Here is a 20,248-nt window from a genome sequence, read left to right on the forward strand (position 1 = left end):
GTGAGGCTTTGGCACAGAATCCCCTGCACATTTCAAGGGACAGGACATCACAAGAGCGGGTAGAAACTTTTCCATCAAAACATGTTCTTGATGAAACAAAAATTTTAGCAAATAAAGTCCATTTCATGGAACATTTTTGGTTTTCATGAAAACACGGGAAAAAAACTGACTCTTTTTTTTAGCAAATAACACAATTTGCAGATTTTTTCCCCCATAAACCTGAACATTTTAAAAAATTGCAGAAAATAATAATTTCCTGAGCAGTTGTACTGTTGCTATAACATATCCAAGTTTGCATTTGACGTGTACACAATTGATTCCACCATTAGCAAGCTGCGCTTTTTGCATATTCTGTATTTTGGAATTAAAATCTATGAATAAAGTATTTTGACTAAGATGAGTATAAAAACATGGTTATCCCCTACAAGCTACTATTACAATGCATTGCAAATTCATGAAATGAGAGTGTATCTTTACTCTCTCAGCCTTCCATGATGGGACATTTAACCTATATTTCATGCTCTAATTAATTACAATAAAATGTGTTTTAAATTTCAGATTTACAAACTATTAAACAAGAGAAAATAATTCACTGAAATAGCTCAATTAACACCACACACAATTACAGAAAAAAGTCTCTAACAAGCCCATTAAAACACAGATTTTATGATAGAGAATTTCTGATGTCTCTTTTTAAGAATGTCACATTCTTTGCAGCATTTTGTGAGTCAGTTCAATTTCTTGGTATTCATCCTGTAAGTCTGCAAAAAAGAACAGCAGATTAAAACATGGTTCATTTTCTTTCTTTTGAACAAGAATTGTCCATTTCCCTTTATTATGTAGCGAGGAAAGCGTTCTAATCCCCCCACACAAACGAAGGAAAACAATACATTTAATGTATTTAAGCGTTTTGCTGGATCGGGGCCTTAATACCTCATAGACTCAGACTTTAAGGCCAGAAGGGACCATCATGATCACCTAGTCTGACCTCCTGCACATCGCAGGATACAGAACCTCACCCACCCACTCCTGTGATAGACCCCTCACCTCTGGCTGAGTTACTGACGTCCTCAGATCATGGTTTAAAGACTTCAAGTTACAGAGAATCCACCATTTTACTCTCGTTCAAACCAGCAAGAGACCTGTGCTACAGAGGAAGGTGAAACCGCCCAGGATCTCTGCCAATCTGACCTGGGGGAAAATTCCTTCCCGACCCCAAATACAGCGATCAGTTAGTCCCTGAAAATGTGGGCAAGACACGTGAGCCAGACGCTTGGGAAAGAATTCTCTGTCGTGACTCAGAGCCCTCCCCATCTAGTCTCCCGTTGCCAGCCATTGGGGATATTTGCCAATAGCAGTTGCAGATGGGTCATACGCCTTTGCAGACAACCTCCACGCTTATTAATCTATTTACTCTTGAGTTAATCATACTTAGCACCCACCTAGGGCTTTTCATCCATAGAGCTAAAAATACTTTGGAAAGGTGGGTAAAGTCTCATTATTCCCATTTCACAGATGGGGAAACAGCAATTCAGTAATTTACACAAGGCCACACAGAAGTAAGCAATAAAACCAGCAACAGCAGATGGCCTTGTGGTTAAGGCACTGGCCTAGCACTCAGGAAATGTGAGTTTGATTCACAGCTCTATCAGCATCCCTGTGAGCGCTTGGGCAAGTTGTTTATCCCAGCCACTCAAGTCAATGGAAATTACCCTGCGTGTCGAGGCTGTATGCATGGAGGTCTCTGGTTGGGTGGCCAGGGTGTAAGGTTGCCATGCAACTCTCCCTGCTCTATCTGCAGCCTCTCCATGACTGTTGTATGAGGCAGGTTTTGGGGTCAGGGAGGCCATAGGCCTCTCACTTCTTGAAAGTGGGCAGGCCAGGCCCATGCACTTTTCACCAGGGTGGACCCCACTCCCTTTCCCTCTGTAATAAATGAAAAGGGGTGGGGGGGAGCTCCCTTTTATGAACACCCAGCCAGCCAGTTAGCTATAAAGTCCCTCTTGGTGGCTGTTCTCTGCTTACTTTACCTATAAAGGGTTAACAAAGTTCCCCAGGTAAAGGAAAAGGAGTGGGCACCTGAGCAAAAGAGCCAATGGGAGGCTAAAACTTTTTAAAATGGGAAAAAAGTCCCCTTTGTCTGTTGTACTCTGGAGAAGGAGACATGAAGCAGCAATGCTATAAGCAGGAATGTTGTGTAAGGCTTGAAGCAGGTATGGAAATTCATCTTCCATACCTAGAAGAAATTATTTGGATAGGGCATGTTTAGTTAGACACAATCAGGGTTATTTCTTATTTTGGCTTATGGATCTGCTCTGTGCTAACCCCTGATGCTTTTGTTTGCTTGTAACCTTTAAGCTGAACCCCCAAGAAAGCTAGTTTGGGTGCTTAATTTTTGCAATTGCTCTTTTAAAATCTAGCAAAAGCCCCTAAGTTCCAGATGTATTTTTTTCCTTTTTGTTTTTAATAAAATTTACCTTTTTTAAGAACAGGATTGGATTTTTGGTGTCCTAACAGGTTTGTGTCTATGCTGTTTGATTAGCTGGTGGCAACAGCTAATTTCCTTTGTTTTCTTTCTCAGCTCTTCCCGGGAGGGATGTGTGTGTGAAAGGGCTTGAGGGTACCCCACAGGGAGGAATTCCCAAGTGCTCCTTCCTGGGTTCAGTGGGTTTTTTTTTGTATTTGGGTGGTGGCAGCGTTTACCAAGCCAAGCTCAGAGAAAAGCTATAACCTTTGGATGTAATACAAGCCTGGAGTGGCAAGTATTATTTTTTAAAATCCTTGCATGTCTCCACCTTCTGCACTCTAAATGCCAGAGTGGGAATTCAGCCTTGACAGCCTCCTCTTCCCTCCAAGGCCCCATCCCATGGTAAGGCTAACTTGGAGCCCAGTCGGGGAGCCTGGGCAGTTGTGGGACCCACGGCGGACCCTTGACCAGCCTGGGGTGTGGGCTGAGAGCAGCCCCCGATCTGTGTTCCCGTCCCCTGGGCTCCCCGCCCAGCGCAGGGCAGGTGGAGGTGGAGTGTCCATGACAGCTCCACACAGCTGCCTGCACAGCTCTGTCCTTGACCCGGCTCCAGCCAGCGGCGGGAGGGCTCGGACCTGCAGCCTGGCCATGGTAAGACTTGTGTCATGGGCAGCTGTGGGGAGCCATGGATTCTCCACCTGCCCTGGGTGGGGGACTCAGGGGATGGAGACACAGGCAGGGGACTGCTTTCGGCACCCAGACCTTGCTCCATCTTCCAGCTTGGCCGGAGGCAGGATCTCTGAGGGAAGATGAGGGGTTGTGGGTGACGGGGCCTTGGGGGGAAGGGGAGGGGAAGGGGCAGGGCATCCCCAAACCCTTCCCCCCCGACTTGGGAAGGCTCTGACACCCTTGGCTGGGGTCACTGAATCTGCATAAAATGCAGCTCCTGCCCTCACAGGGACCTTCTGCATTAGACCCCTTTTTAAGGAGGGAGGGTGGAGTAGCGGTGTTTCAAAGCTCATTCCCTCAGCCCCATTGAGCCATCCAGCCCTTGCTGGGGGGACGTTCTTGCTTCCCCGCACACTGCGGCTCCACATACTAAGGTAGTGGACTTCTCCCCATCCACACAGGCAAGTTCGCACTCAAATGTCATGTCAGGGCCTGGTTCAGCAGCTGCCCCCTGTAGGGCAGCCTGCACATGGGCGAACGTGTGGCAGGCTGTTGTAGCATTTCATACCACTGGGGCAGAGAGGGTTCTGACTCCAGCCATGCCCATACCCAGGAAGAGAGAGCAGAGTTTTACCTGGCAGCTTCTCGGTGAGTTTTTCCCGGTGAGACAAGGCGAGTTTGAGCATGGCGGAAATGTCCGTCTGCAGCTTTGTCACGATGGAGTCCTGCAGCAAACACATTGCACAGCACGTGAGCGTGGAAGTGACCTCAAAGCAACTCAGTCCTGGCCGTCAGCTCATCTAGGGGAGAAGGAGCCGAAGTCTGCACCATCTGGTGCAGCATCAGCTGAATAGTCTGTGAAGTTCTAATCACAATCAACCACTCCTGTGCAATGCCACCAACCAGTCATGCAGGTACCACCTAGGGCATCATGTGAAGGCTCTGGGGCTGCACAGGTGTAACTATGAACCTTGTTTGCCCTGCAGAGCTTTTATTGCTGGTTATGACAGGCAGGAAGGAAAGAGCCCAGCTTGACCCTCAGATCCCAAGGGGAATTTACAGAACTGGCAGGTGGCTTGTAAACAGAGAACATTTCTTGTGGAGTGACAGTACAAATGACGCTCACAATGCCATTTTTACAGTCACTTTTCAGAATAGAACCATCTATTAAGGTTTCATCTGAGGAAGCCAAACACAATGTACTCAATGCTTTTTTTGCCTCTGTTTTCACTAACAAGGTCAGCTCCCAGACTGCTGCGCTGGGCATCACAGAATGGGGAAGAGATGGCCAGCCCTCTGTGGAGATAGAGGTGGTTAGGGACTATTTAGAAAAGCTGGACGTGCACAAGTCCATGGGGCCGGACGAGTTACATCCGAGAGTGCTGAAGGAATTGGCGGCTGTGATTGCAGAGCCCTTGGCCATTATCTTTGAAAACTCGTGGCGAACGGGGGAAGTCCCGGATGACTGGAAAAAGGCTAATGTAGTGCCAATCTTTAAAAAAGGGAAGAAGGAGGATCCTGGGAACTACAGGCCAGTCAGCCTCACCTCAGTCCCTGGAAAAATCATCGAGCAGGTCCTCAAAGAATCAATCCTGAAGCACTTACATGAGAGGAAAGTGATCAGGAACAGTCAGCATGGATTCACCAAGGGAAGGTCATGCCTGACTAATCTAATCGCCTTTTATGATGAGATTACTGGTTCTGTGGATGAAGGGAAAGCAGTGGATGTATTGTTTCTTGACTTTAGCAAAGCTTTTGACACGGTCTCCCACAGTATTCTTGTCAGCAAGTTAAGGAAGTATGGGCTAGATGAATGCACTATAAGGTGGGTAGAAAGCTGGCTAGATTGTCGGGCTCAACGGGTAGTGATCAATGGCTCCATGTCTAGTTGGCAGCCGGTGTCAAGTGGAGTGCCCCAGGGGTCGGTCCTGGGGCCGGTTTTGTTCAATATCTTCATAAATGATCTGGAGGATGGTGTGGATTGCACTCTCAGCAAATTTGCAGATGATACTAAACTGGGAGGAGTGGTAGATACGCTGGAGGGGAGGGATAGGATACAGAAGGACCTAGACAAATTGGAGGATTGGGCCAAAAGAAATCTGATGAGGTTCAATAAGGATAAGTGCAGGGTCCTGCACTTAGGATGGAAGAATCCAATGCACCGCTACAGACTAGGGACCGAATGGCTCGGCAGCAGTTCTGCGGAAAAGGACCTAGGGGTGACAGTGGACGAGAAGCTGGATATGAGTCAACAGTGTGCCCTTGTTGCCAAGAAGGCCAATGGCATTTTGGGATGTATAAGTAGGGGCATAGCGAGCAGATCGAGGGATGTGATCGTTCCCCTCTATTCGACACTGGTGAGGCCTCATCTGGAGTACTGTGTCCAGTTTTGGGCCCCACACTACAAGAAGGATGTGGAAGAACTGGAAAGTGTCCAGCGGAGGGCAACAAAAATGATCAGGGGGCAGGAACACATGACTTATGAGGAAAATCTGAGGGAGCTGGGATTGTTTAGTCTGCAGAAGAGAAGAATGAGGGGGGATTTGATAGCTGCTTTCAACTACCTGAAAGGGGGTTCCAAAGAGGATGGCTCTAGACTGTTCTCAATGGTAGCAGATGACAGAACGAGGAGTAATGGTCTCAAGTTGCAATGGGGGAGGTTTAGATTGGATATTAGGAAAAACTTTTTCACTAAGAGGGTGGTGAAACACTGGAATGCGTTACCTAGGGAGGTGGTAGAATCTCCTTCCTTAGAGGTTTTTAAGGTCAGGCTTGACAAAGCCCTGGCTGGGATGATTTAACTGGGAATTGGTCCTGCTTCGAGCAGGGGGTTGGACTAGATGACCTTCTGGGGTCCCTTCCAACCCTGATATTCTATGATTCTATGATTCTATGACAGTGAACTGCATGAAACTCAATATGTCTATGCATATTGTGACAAAGTTCCTCCTCTATCTTGGTGGGTCTTGCGCTTATTGGCAGATTTGCTCACCTTGGAGCTTTACAACGGCCCTCAGTTTGGCCGTTTTCATGAACCCACAGTCCAGGTCAACTCCTCCTGTGTCTGACCAGGAGTTGGGAGGTTTGAGGGGAACCTGGGCCCGCCCTCTACTCCGGGTTCCAGCCCAGGGCCCTGTGGAATGCAGCTGTCTAGAGTGCCTCCTGGAACAGCTGTGCGACAGCTACAACTCCCTGGGCTACTTCCCCATGGCCTCCTCCCAACACCTTCTTTATCCTCACCATAGGAACTTCCTCCTGGTGCCTGATAATGCTTGTACTCCTCAGTCCTCCAACAGTACGTGTTCTCACTCTTAGCTCCTAGCGCCTCTTGCTCCCAGCTCCTCACATGCACACCAGAAACTGAAGTGAGTTCCTTTTTAAAACCCAGGTGCCCTGATTAGCCTGCCTTAATTGATTCTAGCAGCTTCTTGATTGGCTGCAGGTGTTCTAATCAGCCTGTCTGTCTTAATTGTCTCCAGAAGGTTCCTGATTGTTCTGGAACCATCCCTGTTACCATACCCAGGGAAAAGGGACCTACTTAATCTGGGGCTAATATATCTGCCTTCTATTACTCTCCTGTAGCCATCTGGCCTGACCCTGTCACAATATCTAATTTATATTTTGTGACGGGGCAAGGCCAGATGGCTATAGAAAAGTAGTGGGAGATAGATATATTAGCTCCAGGCTAAACAAATCCCTGGTACCAGGATAAGTGAAATGGAAGCTGCTCCAGGTCAATTAGGACACCTGGGGCCAATTAAGAACTTTCCAGAAGGCAGGGAGAATGCTTGGTTGATTGGGACACCTGAAGCCAATCAGGGGCTGGCTGAAACTAGTTAAAAGCCTCCCAGTTAGTCAGGTGGGTGTGTATGTCAGGAGCTGTGGGAGGAAGTTGCACTGTTGGAGAGACTGAGTAGTACACACCATATCAAGCACAAGGAAGGAGGCCTTGAGGTAAGGGTGTAGTGGAGCTTGAGGAAGTGAGGGCTGCTGTGTGGGGGAAGTAGCCCAGGGAATTGTACATGTCATGTTTCTAAAAGGTCAGCTACCATAGCTGATACTAATAGGGTCCCTGGGCTGGAGTAGAGGGTGGGCCTGGGCTCCCCCCGCCCACCTTTGCCCCCTGATTAATCACTGAGACTGGGAGACAACAGAGACTGTGCAAGGAAGGATAACTTCTCCTCACCTCCCTCACTGGCTTATGAGGAAAATGGCTCAGTAGACTGTGACCCTTGTCTCTAGAGAGAGAAGGGTTATGTGGAGGGTCACAGTGAGCCTCTGAGGCTAGCGAAATCTGCCAGGAAACACGGGACCCACGGAGACAAGGACAGAGCTTTGTCACTATTTATATATATATATATATATATATATATATATATATATATATATATAGGGGAAGTTTATAAAAATGAATATAAAACAGAACTAGGAATTGTAGAAAAATGATAAGGGAAGCAAAAGAATAAAAAGAGACTTCTATGGTCAGCAGAGTTAAGGAAAATAAGAAGTTTTTACAATATATTAGGAACAAAGAAGCCTAATAATGGCATTCTTCATTATTGTCCATTATTGAATGGATGTATGGTATTGGACTATTAATAGATGGAAAAGATAAAATTATCAATAGTAATTCAGAAAAGACAATAGTATTCAATAAATATTAGGCAACTAGCCAAAGACTCAAAAAGTAATAGCAAAATGCTTTTAAGTACATCATAAGCAGGAAGCCTGCTAAACAACCGGTGGGGCCACTGGATGATGGAGATGCTAAAGGAGCACTCAAGGACACTAAGGGCATTGTGAAGAAACTAAATTAATTCTTTTCATTGGTCTTCACGGCTGAGGATGTGAGAGAGATTCCCAAACCTGACCCATTCTTTTTAGGTGACAAATCTGAGGAACTGTCCCAGATTGAGGTGTCAATTAGAGGAGGTTTTGGAACATGTTATGATTGATAAACCAAACATAAATAAGTCACCAGGACCAGATGGTATTCACCCAAGAGTTCTGAAGGAACTCAAATGTGAAATTGCAGAACTACTAACTGTGGTATGTAACCTATCATTTAAATCAGCTTCTGTACCAAATGACTGGAGGATAGCTAATCATAGAATCATAGAATATCAGGGTTGGAAGGGACCTCAGGAGGTCATCTAGTCCAACCCCCTGCTCAAAGCAGGACCAATCCCCAATTAAATCATCCCAGCCAGGGCTTTGTCAAGCCTGACCTTAAAAACTTCTAAGGAAGGAGATTCTACCACCTCCCTAGGTAATATGACTCCAATTTTTAAAAAGGGCTTCAGAGGTGATCCCGGCAATTACAGGCCAGTAAGTCTGACTTCAGTACTGGACAAACTGGTTGAAACTATAGTAAAGAACAAAATTGTCAGACATATTTTCCCCATAATTTGTTGGGGAAAAGTCAAAATGGTTTTTGTAAAGGGAAATCATGCCTCACCAATCTACTAGAATCCTTTGAGGGGGTCAACAAACATGTGGACAAGGGGGACCCAGTGGACATAGTGTACTTCCAGAAAGCCTTTGACAAGGTCCCTCACCAAAGGCTCTTAAGCAAAGTAAGCTGTCATGGGATAAGAGCGAAGGCCCTCTCATGGATTGTTAACTGGTTAAAAAATAGGAAACAAAGGGTAGGACTAAATGGTCAGTTTTCAGAATGGAGAGAGGTAAGTAGTGGTGTCCCCCAGGGGTCTGTACTGGGACGAGTCCTATTCAACGTATTCATAAATGATCTAGAAAAAGGGGTAAACAGTGAGGTGGCAAAATTTGCAGATGATACAAAACTACTCAAGATAGTTAAGTCCCAAGCAGACGCAAAGAGCTATAAAAGGGTCTCACAAAACTGGGTGACTGGGCACCAAAATGGCAGATTAAACTGATTAGGGTATGAAACGGCTGCCATATGAGGAAAGATTAATAAGACTGGGACTTTTCAGCTTGGAAAAGAGACGACTAAGGGGAATATGATAGAGGTCTATAAAATCATGACTGGAGAAAGTAAACAAAGAAGTGATATTTACTCCTTCTCATATCCCAAGAACTAGGGGTCACCAAATGAAATTAATAGGCAGCAGGTTTAAAAACAAACAAAAGGAAGTATTTTTTTCACACAACGCACAGTCAACCTGTGAAACTCCTTGCCAGCAGATGTTGTGAAGACCAAGACTATAACAGGGTTCAAAAAAGAACTAGATAATTTAATGGAGGATAGGTCCATCTATGGCTATTAGCCAGGATGGACAGGGATGGTGTCCTTAGCCTCTGTTTGCCCCTCTTTTATACTTTCTTCCACTGCTAGAAAGATCCTTGCTGTGACATGGAGTCAGGCAGCCCCCATTGGTCAGGCAGTTCCCCATTGCACACGTGCTGTCTCTGAGAAGTCTCGCGGAGAGTGGATTCCCTTTAATGGGCCATCAGCACGTCTGGCTGGTCCTTTGTGTTGGGATATGTAAAGGTTAAGTAAAGCCCTGGAAAACCGCTGGTGTGCTGGCATGGTATTAGGGAGTAGAAGCATGGGCCGTTTCTGCACTTGATAAATAAAATGCTACCCCTCTCCCTTCCCTTTTGCTTGTTAAGGATTCATAAGCGTTGCATCCGGATAAGGAATGTGGGGATCTAAGGGATACTCTTTGGGTAAAGCAGTGTTATCTCCCCCTCCCTTCCCAGCTACATAAATGAGCTCGGGGTCATGGCCCCTTCCTCCCTTCCCTGCGAACTGCTGATTAGGGGAAAACACAGTTACTTACCTCTCGTAACTGTTGTTCTTCGAGATGTGTTGCTCATGTCCATTCCAGTACATGTGTACGCGTGCCGCATGCATGATCACCAGAAAGCTTTTCCCCTAGCGGTACCTGTCGGGTCGGCTGTGGAGACCCCTGGAGTCGCGCCTTCATGGCAATGTATATAGGACCCTGCTGACCTGCCGCCCACTCAGTTCCTCTTGCCAGAATACTCCAACAGTGGGGAGGCGGGCGGGATTTGGAATGGACATGAGCAACACATCTCAAAGAACAACAGTTATGAAAGGTAAGTAACCATTTTTTCTTCTTCGAGTGATTGCTCATGTGTATTCCAATAGGTGACTTCCAAGCAGTTGCCCAGGGGGAGAGGTCGGAGTTCACCTGATTGCTGAGCGCAGGACTGCCCTGCCAAAGGCAGCATCATCCGTCGCCTGCTGGGTAATGGTGTACTGTGAAGTGAAGGTGTGGACGGAAGACCATGTTGCCGTCTTGCAGATATCCTGGATAGGGGACCTGCACCAGGAATGCCGTGGATGCTGTCTGCGCTCTGGTAGAGTGAGTCGTAAGCAGTCGTAAGCAGAGGGGCTGGAACTTTAGCCAGGTCATAGCAAGTCCTGATACAGGATGTGATCCATGACGAAATGCGCTGTGATGAATCATAGAATCATAGAATATCAGGGTTGGAAGGGACCCCAGAAGGTCATCTAGTCCAACCCCCTGCTCGAAGCAGGACCAATTCCCAGTTAAATCATCCCAGCCAGGGCTTTGTCAAGCCTGACCTTAAAAACCTCTAAGGAAGGAGATTCTACCACCTCCCGAGGTAACGCATTCCAGTGTTTCACCACCCTCTTAGTGAAAAAGTTTTTCCTAATATCCAATCTAAACCTCCCCCATTGCAACTTGAGACCATTACTCCTCGTTCTGTCATCTGCTTCCATGAGATCGGAAGCCCCCTCATTCTTTCTGCAATGGCAATAAAGAGCTGTGGTGATTTACGAAATGGCTTTGTGCATTCAATGTAAAATGCCAAGGCATGTCTAACGTCCAGGGAATGGAACATACGCTCCCTGATAGTGGCATGGGGTTTAGGAAAGAACACCGGTAAAATATATATCTTGGTTCACATGAAACTGGGATACAACCTTAGGGAGAAACAAATGGTCCCTCAGACCAGACATCACTCACTCGATTTTCCAGAGGTGGGGCTCTCATATAGGTGTATAGAGTGGGCGATGCAAAAGTCCCACCGCGCGAGGGCTTCCCGACACAGGGGAGAGGAGCGAGCACTACCCTGTTTGTTTATATAAAACATCGCTGCAGTATTGTCCACGAGCACTGATACGAATGTGCCCTGGAGGCAAGACTGGAATGCTTGGCATGCCAGGCGAACCGCCCTCAGCTCCCTTCCGTTGATGTGCAGCGATAGCTCTGTATGGGACCAGAGGCCCTGGGTTCTGATATTGCCCAGATGTGCTCCCCAACTGAGTGCCGAGGCCAGGGAGAGCGTAGGTTGGGGTTTGGCAAAGGGTACTCCCGCACAAACCAGCTGTGGTTGTAGCCACCAGTGGAGAGAGTTGAGAATCCGAGGCGGGAGGGTCACTATTGAGTCCGGTGGGTCCCTGCATGATCTGTGCACTTGTGCTAACCATGCCTGGAGGGGCTGAAGGCGCAGCCTGGTGTGCTATACTACGTATGTACAGGCTGCCATGTGCCCCAATAGCCTCATGCAATTTCTGGCCATAGTTGTGGGAAAGCGGTGCAGGGTCTCGATAATGTCCGTGAGTGTTTGAAACGCAATTCCGGAAGAAATGTCCTCACTTGCGTGGAGTTCAAGAGAGCTCCTATGAACTCTTTTCTTTGTGTGGGGGTCAGTGTGGACTTGGGCTCGTTCAACATAAGTCCCAGCCTGCAAAATATTCCACTGGTAAGGGACACATGTTCTGCCACCCATTCCTGGGAATCGGTCTTGATGAGCCAGTCATCCAGATATGGGAATACCTGCACCTGGTGCTCGTGGAGGAAGGCTGCCATGACCGCCATACACTTGGTGAACACCCGGGGGGCCTTGAGAGGCCAAAAGGGAGCACCCTGAACTGGTAGTGCTGGCCACTGACTACGAATCTGAGGAAGCGCCTGTGGGCTGGGATAATGGAAATATGGAAATATGTGTCCTTCAAGTCGAGGGCGGCGTACCAGTCTCCTGGATCCAGGGAGGGAATGATGGCGGCCAGAGAGACCATGCAAAACTTCACCTTCTTTATGAATGTGTTGAGGTCTTGTAGATCCAGGATAGGCCAAAGCCCGCCCTTGGCCCTGGGGATGAGGAAATAGAGGGACTAGAACCTATTGCCCCATAACTCCTGAGGAACCTCCTCTATTGCCCCTAGAGCTAGGAGGGAATGCACATCCTGCAAAAGGAGTTGCTCGTGAGAGGGGTCCCTGAAGAGGGATGGGGAAGGGGGTGGAAGGGCAAGAGAGAACAGAATTGGATAGAATATCCCACCCCTACCGTGCTGAGGACCCAGCGGTCTGACGTGATCCGAGACCAAGCATTGTAGAAGCGGGAGAGTCAGTTCACAAAGCGGGGGGTGGGGGAAGGATCCAAGATGGCAACTGGTTCACTGTCCTTGGGCGCATCTTCAAAGTTTGGCTTGGGCCCAGGGGGCTGTTTGGTCGACCCCTGGCCTTGGCCTGAAGAGGATTGCGGAGGGTGCCTCCTATTATTCCTGCCCCTTCTCCTTGGTGGATCTCGCCTAGGGGGCCCAGGGTAGAAGCAGGACAGGGGCTGAGGCCTAAAGGGCTTTCTCTGAGGCGCAGGGGTGTGTAGCCCCAGAGACTTCCGAGTCGCCCACAAGTTCTTCAGGCTATGCAGGCACGTGTCCGTATTTTGGACAAACAGGCCCTCACAGTCAAAGGGGAGGTCCTGTATTGTGTTCTGGAGCTCAGGTGGAATCCCTAAAACCTGGAGCCAGGCAATGTGCCTCATAGCGATGGCGGTGGTCCATGGTACGAGCTGCAGAGTCCGCCGCATCCAGGGCTGCCTGGAGGGCGGTCCTAGAGACTACTCCACCCTCCTCAAGGAGTGCGCCAAACTCCTTGCAAGAGCTGGCCAGGATTAACTCCTGGAACTTAGCGAACAAGCTCCAGGAATTACAGGCGAAGTAACTCAGCACTGCCTGCTGGTTCGCTACTTGAAGCTGGAGCCTCCCAGTCGAATAGACTTTACGGAGGAAGAGATCCAGCTTCTTGGCATCCTGTGACTTAGGTGCGGGGCCTGGCTGTCCCTGGCGCTCTTTGTGGTTTGCCACATCAACCACCAGAGTCCCCAGCTGGGGGTGGGTAAAAAGGTGCTTATAGCCCTTTTGTGGCACAAAATAGCGTCTCTCAACCCCTTTAGCCATTGGTGGTATAGAGGCTGGGGTCTGCCAGAGCACGTTTGTGGTGTTCTGAATTGTCCTTATGAGGGGCAGGGCCACTCTAGAAGGACCTTCAGGAGTGAGGATGTCCACCATCGGATCTGAGTCCTCCATAACCTCCTCTGTCTGGAGGTTAAGGTTATGGCCACCCTCCTCAGCAGGTCCTGGTGGCCTTTGGTGTCCTTTGGTGGGAGAGTGGTGGAGGTGCTGCCACCGCCTCATCCGGCAAAGAGGAGGAAGAGGTTCCTGGGACAGGGTCTTCCTGCCCTTCTGGAGGTTGGGTCAGGTACCTTGGAGCTCCCCGCGACCACAGGTGGCTCACCTGTCACCGACATGGGTGCAGGAGGGGCTGCGCTTGCCTGTGGCTGCTCAGCAGCCCTGTCTCGTACGGAGTCCTCAGGGGCCCTAGGGGTGTAGCGTGCCCGTGACGTCGCTGATGGGGGGGGCACGGGGTGCCGATGCTACCAATACCGGCCTGGATCCCTGACCCCGAGCCTGGTGGTAGGCCCAAGGGGTCCAAAAGGGCCACTGTACTGGGCCCTGCCACTGGGGGAGCCAGGTGCCGGCCGGTGCCGGTTGCTCTGCTGGCCTAAGGTGCCGGGATTGGTGCCTGGACCGGGAGCGGTGGTGGCTGTGTCGGGAGACAGAAGACTCGGCTTCTGACTCTGACGAGTAGTCTGTACCTGACCACAGGGGCGCAGAGCCAGACGGTGCCGGCGAGCAGTATCAGGGGACAGCGATTGGCACCGCAGCACGGTGGGCTTCCCCCGACGATGAATTAACGGCCGTGTCACCAGCGGTGCCGCGGTGGACGTTGGAGCTGCCTGTGGTGCCAGGCTCGACGCCACAGTCGGTGCCGTTGCTGATGCTACCGGCCGTGCCTGAGTTTGCAAAGCCGGGCCCCGCACCTGCGGCGCCGGGTACTGTGCAGTCATGGCGATGAGCTCTCGGGCCGCCTCATAGGTGTCTAAAGTGGAGGGGAGATCAAGCTCATCCTCCAAGTCGTCCCTGGTAGGGGAGTCCATTCTCGCCGGACTCAGCAGCTCCGCCACTAGGGCCGGAATCAATGGTGCCAGTTCTTGAGGACCAGACCGAGGGTGTCCCGCCAGAGGACGCACCCCACTAGAATCCCCCCATGGCTTCTTGATGAAGGAACGTCCCCTGTCTGGCCTCTTTTTCTTATGTGGCACCGGGGATTGGGAACGGTGCCACCTGGAGGCGCTGGCCTTGAGGGCTGGGGAGCGGTGCCGGTGCTCCCTGGCAGAGTCCTTCCTCGGTGCCGGGACATCCCACACCGAGGCAGGTGCGCTGCGCACTGAGGATGCCAGTGCCGGTTCTGGCTCAGGCCGAAGGGCTGACTCCGTTAGGAGGAGCTTAAAATGATAGTCCTGCTCTCTCTTAGTCCTGGGTCTGAAGCTCCTGCAAATTGGGCCCTTATCTTTCTGATGGCCCTCCCCGAGGCACTTGAGACAGGCGGCGTGCGGATCACTTGTGGGCATAGGCCTCGCACACCTCTTGCACGCCTTAAACCCCTGCGACCAAGACATGGTCACTGGGGAGAGTAGAATGGGGGGAGAGCCCCCCAAAGTAAGCTAAACTAATCTACAACTATTAATAACTAACTGACTAACAACTATTTACACAAAACAAGGGAACCACTAGGTAAGGCACTTGCAGATGCAAGTGACTGAGCTGTTCCAAAGACCATCGCAGGCGGTAAGAAGGAACTGAGCAGGCGGCAGGTCGGCAGGGTCATATATACACAGCCATGAAGGCGCCACTCCAGGGTGTCTCCACAGAGCCAACCTGACGGGTAACGCTAGGGGAAAAGCTTTCTGGCGATCATGCACGCAGCGCGCACAAACACATATTGGAATGCACATGAGCAATCACTCGAAGAAGAACTTGTGGCTACAGTTACTGCAAAAAAATGTATCTTCAAGGAAAAATGACTGTATGATATGCTTAATGCTGTAAACAGTAAACAGGTGCAGGTATAATCATATTCAGCTTATAGCTATTAATATTCATTGTATGGGCATTCATATTACTCAATAAGGGTTTTGGGGGTGTTATAGTAAATGTGGGTATTTACAAACCAACTTAGATAAAAGAGTATGAAGTGATTAACTCAGTGCTTACTCGACGATTGGGTCGAGGGGAACAAGTATCGCAAAAAAGAAGCCCGTACTCAAATCCGCCTCTGGGTCAACCTGCTCCTTTTCTTCTAACGCTTTGTTGCCACTGAAAGGCCAGCTGTGGGCATCTCCCAACCTCACAACATAGTTCAGTAACACATCCAGCAACACTTCATACCTTCGCATACAACAATAGCACATGTGAGTCAACAGGATATTAAGGTTCAAAAGATGAAGACATTTAAATGATACCTCACAAGGCAGGCTTTGTACAAAACATATCAATCACATGACAGTGATGAATATGGGGGTTCCAGGGTGCTACTTCGAGGTAAAGAGTGTCACACTCATATCATACAATGATGATAACACTCTTTCCATTCCACTAGTATCTTGGGACGATGTTAAACAGCAGCTTCTAAAATTAGACATTTATAAATCAGCAGGTCCAGATAACTTGCATTCAAAAGTACAAAAAGAGCTGGCTGACGAACTCACTGAACAATTGCTGTCGATTTTCAATAAATCTTGGAACACCGGGGAAGTTCCAGAAGACTGGAAGAAAGCTAATGTTGTGCCAATATTTAAAAAGATTAAACAGGATGACCTGGGTAATTATAGGTCTGTCAGTCTGACACTGATCCTCGGCAAGATAATGGAGTGGCTAATACAATCAACCCACAGGTGTCAAACAGTTACAGCCCTTATTTTATAAGGACCACATCTTGAAAGAATTTTTTCCCTAAACCCCTTCTGCTGGGTTCCAAACAACCCCCAAAACTTGCTAATCTCATAATCAGAAGCAAAGTCCCCATTGACCAATTCAAAGCAACACCAGATCCTGCTGAACAGTTGCAAAACCTGCAGACATATCTCCAGTGCTACGATGGTCAATCCCCCCACCCCCTCTCCACAACACACTTTTCAAGATCCAGGGGTCCTACATATGCCTATCCCAGCATATGGTGTACCTCATCCACTGCATCAAATGCCCCAACAACCACCATGTGGGTGAAACCAGATAATCACCACACCCTTCCATGAACTCACACAGAAAAATGAAAAGAGACAAAAACACCCTGCCACCAGTGGGGGAACACTCTACACAGAGCGATCACTCTATAGCTGATCTCTTAGGCCTCTTCCTCAAAGGCAACCTGCACAACACTCTCAAAAGACAAGCCTGGGACCTTAAATACATAACTCTGTTAGACACCAAAAATCAAGGATCAACAGAGACACTGGATTTATGGCTTATTGCAACAATCTGTAACCTACTAACCCTCCTTTGTCCTATGACTGCAGAGGTGTTACCTGCCCACTTCATGTTAAACCCTTATGCTTAACCATCAGTATCACCTTGTATTTATTTGTGACACACTAGTTACTTTTTCTAGACCTGAAGAAGAGCTCTGTGAAGCTTGAAAGCCTGTCTTTCTCACCAACAGAAGCTGGTCCAACAGAACATATTACCTCATCCACCTTGTCTATATCAGGGGACAGCATTTACAATGTCACCAGAACAGTTCACATCTCACAGTTGCTTTTTGTAATAACTAGGCAGTAGCTATGCTCAGTACTATCCACAGGGCCGGTTCAACAAGCCTTCACACTCACTGTGGGCCCCATCAGTTTGCATGCGTAAAAATAGAGAGCAGCATCAAAATGCTTGTTTGCATCTTCCAGTGTCCTGCAAATACTTGGATTCACCTACAAACAGATGTGCTCACAGTTACCATGGGCACATAGCTTTAATGGGCTTGCGGAAAGTGTTGCTCGTTACACTGAGCCAGGTGAACCACTTGTTGTTCTATACAAAGAAGGTACGAGTTGCTGGAGCATACACTGACTCTCAGGGAAATGGTGCGATCACTACTCTTCCTTGCTACACCTTCGAGTTCCCTGCAGTTCACTGTGGAGAGATCAGTTACACTCTGATCAGCTGTTGTCTCTTGTCTTATACTTGGATCGTAAGCTCTCTGGGGCAGAGTCTGTCCTTTTGTTCTATGTTTATACAGCGCCCAAAACGGTGGGGTCTGGCCATGACCAGTGCTCCTTAGCGCTATGGTAACACAAATAATAAATATCAATGATTCTGCAAACTATGCTGACACTTACTTTAAAGCCCATTTGTGGTTCCACTGGAGTCAATGGTCCTATTCATTAGGCACACGTGTGTTTGCAAGTTCAGACCCTTAAAGGACGCCTTGAATATCAAGGTCACATTGTGTCTACCCTTGGTGGAAACTGAACATCCCATGAAGCAGGGGGTTTGCTCCAATATCTTTGGCCTACATTCTGGCTGGGTAGCTTGCTCTGGGCCACTCCCTCTGTGGACACTGTACTGTTGCCAGACAGCACCACCCAAACCCATAAATACAGCCCCACAGAGCAGGGGGGGAGCATCCCTCACCTTCAGTTCCTGGAGCTGCATCTTCATCTTCTCCTTTGCTTTCTCAAACATTCCACCCTCCGCCTTTTTCTCAATGCTCTCCTTGAGGGTATTTTGCATCCTCTGGCAGGATTGCGGCCCGTGGATCTTAGCCGCCTCTGTTGGAAAGATGGGAGCAGTCAGAGCTCTAGACAAGAGTGGGAAGGATTTGGGGCAGGGAGGGTGGCAGGTACTGGGTTTAGGTGAAGAAAAGAATGGTAGCCAATGGCAGTTATGGCACCACCCGAAGGGACATCTAGCTGATTCTTCTAGTGACAGTGACTTTAGTGCTGGAGAAAGGAGCCAGCCTGGATGCCCCAGAGAATGACACTCCTTCATATTCCTCAGTGCAAATGACGCTGCCATGTTCACACATGCCCCAGCCCGGAGTGGGAGGGGCCTCACTGCCTCAGGGCACTGCAGAGATGCCAGTGAAACTCTGAGCAGGAATTGATTTGTGCCAGATCCCAATTCCTGTTCCAAGACTCTTCCCCATCCCACTCCTCTGCCTCAGCGAAGTGCCCTGGTTCCTTCTCTCGTGCCTCTTTAATCCTTCTGGAACTCCTCTAACCAGGGCCATCCCTAGGGAGATGTGGGGCCCGGGACATAGGCGCTGAGTTTCTAATTTGCCCAGGGGTGCTCCCCCAGGCTCCGTCCAGGCCCCACCCCCACTCCGCCCCTTTCCCCAAGGCACCACCCCTTTTCCCTCCTCCACCCCGCCCTGCCTCTTCCCTGCCCAGTTCCGCTCCCTCCCCTGAGCGCGCTGCGCCCTCACTCCTCCCCCCAGCGCCTCCTGATGCTGCGAAACATCTGATATGCGGCAGGCAGTAGGTGTGCGAGGGAGGGGGAGGCGCTGATCGGCGGGGCCTGACAGTGGGCAGGAGGTGCTGGGGGGAGGGGAAGGTTCTGGTAGGGGGCTCCTCCTTGCCCCCCAGCCCGCCTGCCGCTCTCCTCCCCATTCGCCTCCTCACCCCGCTTGCCCTCCTGCCTCACTTCCCTGCCCACCTCCTCATGATTTTATCAAAAGCGCAGGGCCTGGGGCAGTCGCCTCGATTTGCCATATCCAAGGGACTGCTCTGCCTCCACCCATCCACAAGGATCTCAGACTGATCCTAGTATTAGAGAGAGAGAGAGAGAGAGAGAGAGAGAGAGACAGACACACACACACACACACACAGCATGGAGCACGGGGTCATGAGACCTGAGCCAGAGGCTGTGAACCAAAGTCAGGCCATGTATTAAAGCAGGTGCTCACAAGTACATGAACTGGGCAAGGATCCTGCTAGCACTGGTAAAACACAGGCACTTCTAAGAAGCACCAGTCACTGGGTATGTCTGTAAACACATTCCAGAAGGCTGGCACAGGTACACCCCCAATCTAGCACAAGATAAGAGGATTTGAGAGAAGTGATGAATAAGGATGTTTTGCCAGAGACATCAGGAGCAAGGAGGTAACAAGCAGGTGTCATGAAACACATAAGGCCGTCTGTAAGTTGTTTGTCTCAGTCTATTAATGTTGGGGTACCTCGCCTTAACCCTGACAGGACAGCAGAAATTCCACCTGCTGGCTGAGCCGCTCCTTGCCAGGGGGCACTGTGCCTGGAAGGCAATAAACCTGGCCAAGTGCCTTTGTCACTGAACTGTGCCTCTGGTCTCTCTTTATGAGTAACATCGAGGGCTGCTGAATTAGCAGGCTGCACTATTTGCTAGTCCTGATAATGCCGGAGCTCCAAGAACAGAAGCACTGAGCAGCCGTAACAGCTTAGCAGCCTGGACAGCATTACCATGGTAATGACAACCCCCAGTCACCAAACCTTCCAGCCAGGCCCAAACAGAGACCCGCCCCATCCCCTACCTGGTCATCACTCTCACAATGACCCTCAGCAAGTATCTATCCTCTGTCCTAGAGATATGCCTCAGTCCAATCCCCCATCCCCAGAAACACTGAGAATCACCACCCCGCACCCCAATTTCCAGGTGAGTTTCCAGTTAAAAGGCAAGGGAGCCACGACTGGTTCAAGTCCTCAGCCCCTCTGCTGAGATTGTCAATAATTGGACTGAGTTCATGGGTGGCTTCTGAGTTGTTGACATCCGTCCCCTAGCACCTGGGCCAATGCCCACCTGTGACAATTTGGGAATCTGTCTGTACAAACGTATGACTTCTGTTTGACACCGGTGGATGTTGCAGGTCCTGTGCCAGGCTGCAGACTCCATTTTGAAAGTGAGAGCTAGCTGTCCTCCCTGTTATGCTATTGCCTTTGTATTGGGCTGAAATTCCAATGCACAGTGACACAGGGCTGACAACGGATGGTCTTTAACAGAAGATATTGAAATGTAATTGCCCTAGACAGTGGACTAGCTCATCTAAG

At 49.4% G+C, this 20,248-nt stretch overlaps 1 protein-coding gene across 1 annotated transcript in view; it reads right to left on the bottom strand.

Moving 5' to 3' along the window:
• Positions 1-214: 214 nt before the first annotated feature.
• Positions 215-20,248, bottom strand: part of NUGGC (nuclear GTPase, germinal center associated) — a 79,876-nt gene continuing 59,842 nt past the window's right edge. Inside the window, exons 16-18 of the mRNA XM_074946756.1 lie at positions 17,862-17,998; positions 3,771-3,861; positions 215-761 (exon numbers count right to left, since the gene is read on the bottom strand). Of these exons, the coding sequence (XP_074802857.1) occupies positions 703-761; positions 3,771-3,861; positions 17,862-17,998 (287 nt within the window). The 3' untranslated portion in view covers positions 215-702. The remainder of the gene's footprint in view (positions 762-3,770; positions 3,862-17,861; positions 17,999-20,248) is intronic.

This window comes from Natator depressus, chromosome 3, assembly GCF_965152275.1.
Source record: "Natator depressus isolate rNatDep1 chromosome 3, rNatDep2.hap1, whole genome shotgun sequence".
NCBI classification, from domain to species: Eukaryota; Metazoa; Chordata; order Testudines; family Cheloniidae; genus Natator; species Natator depressus.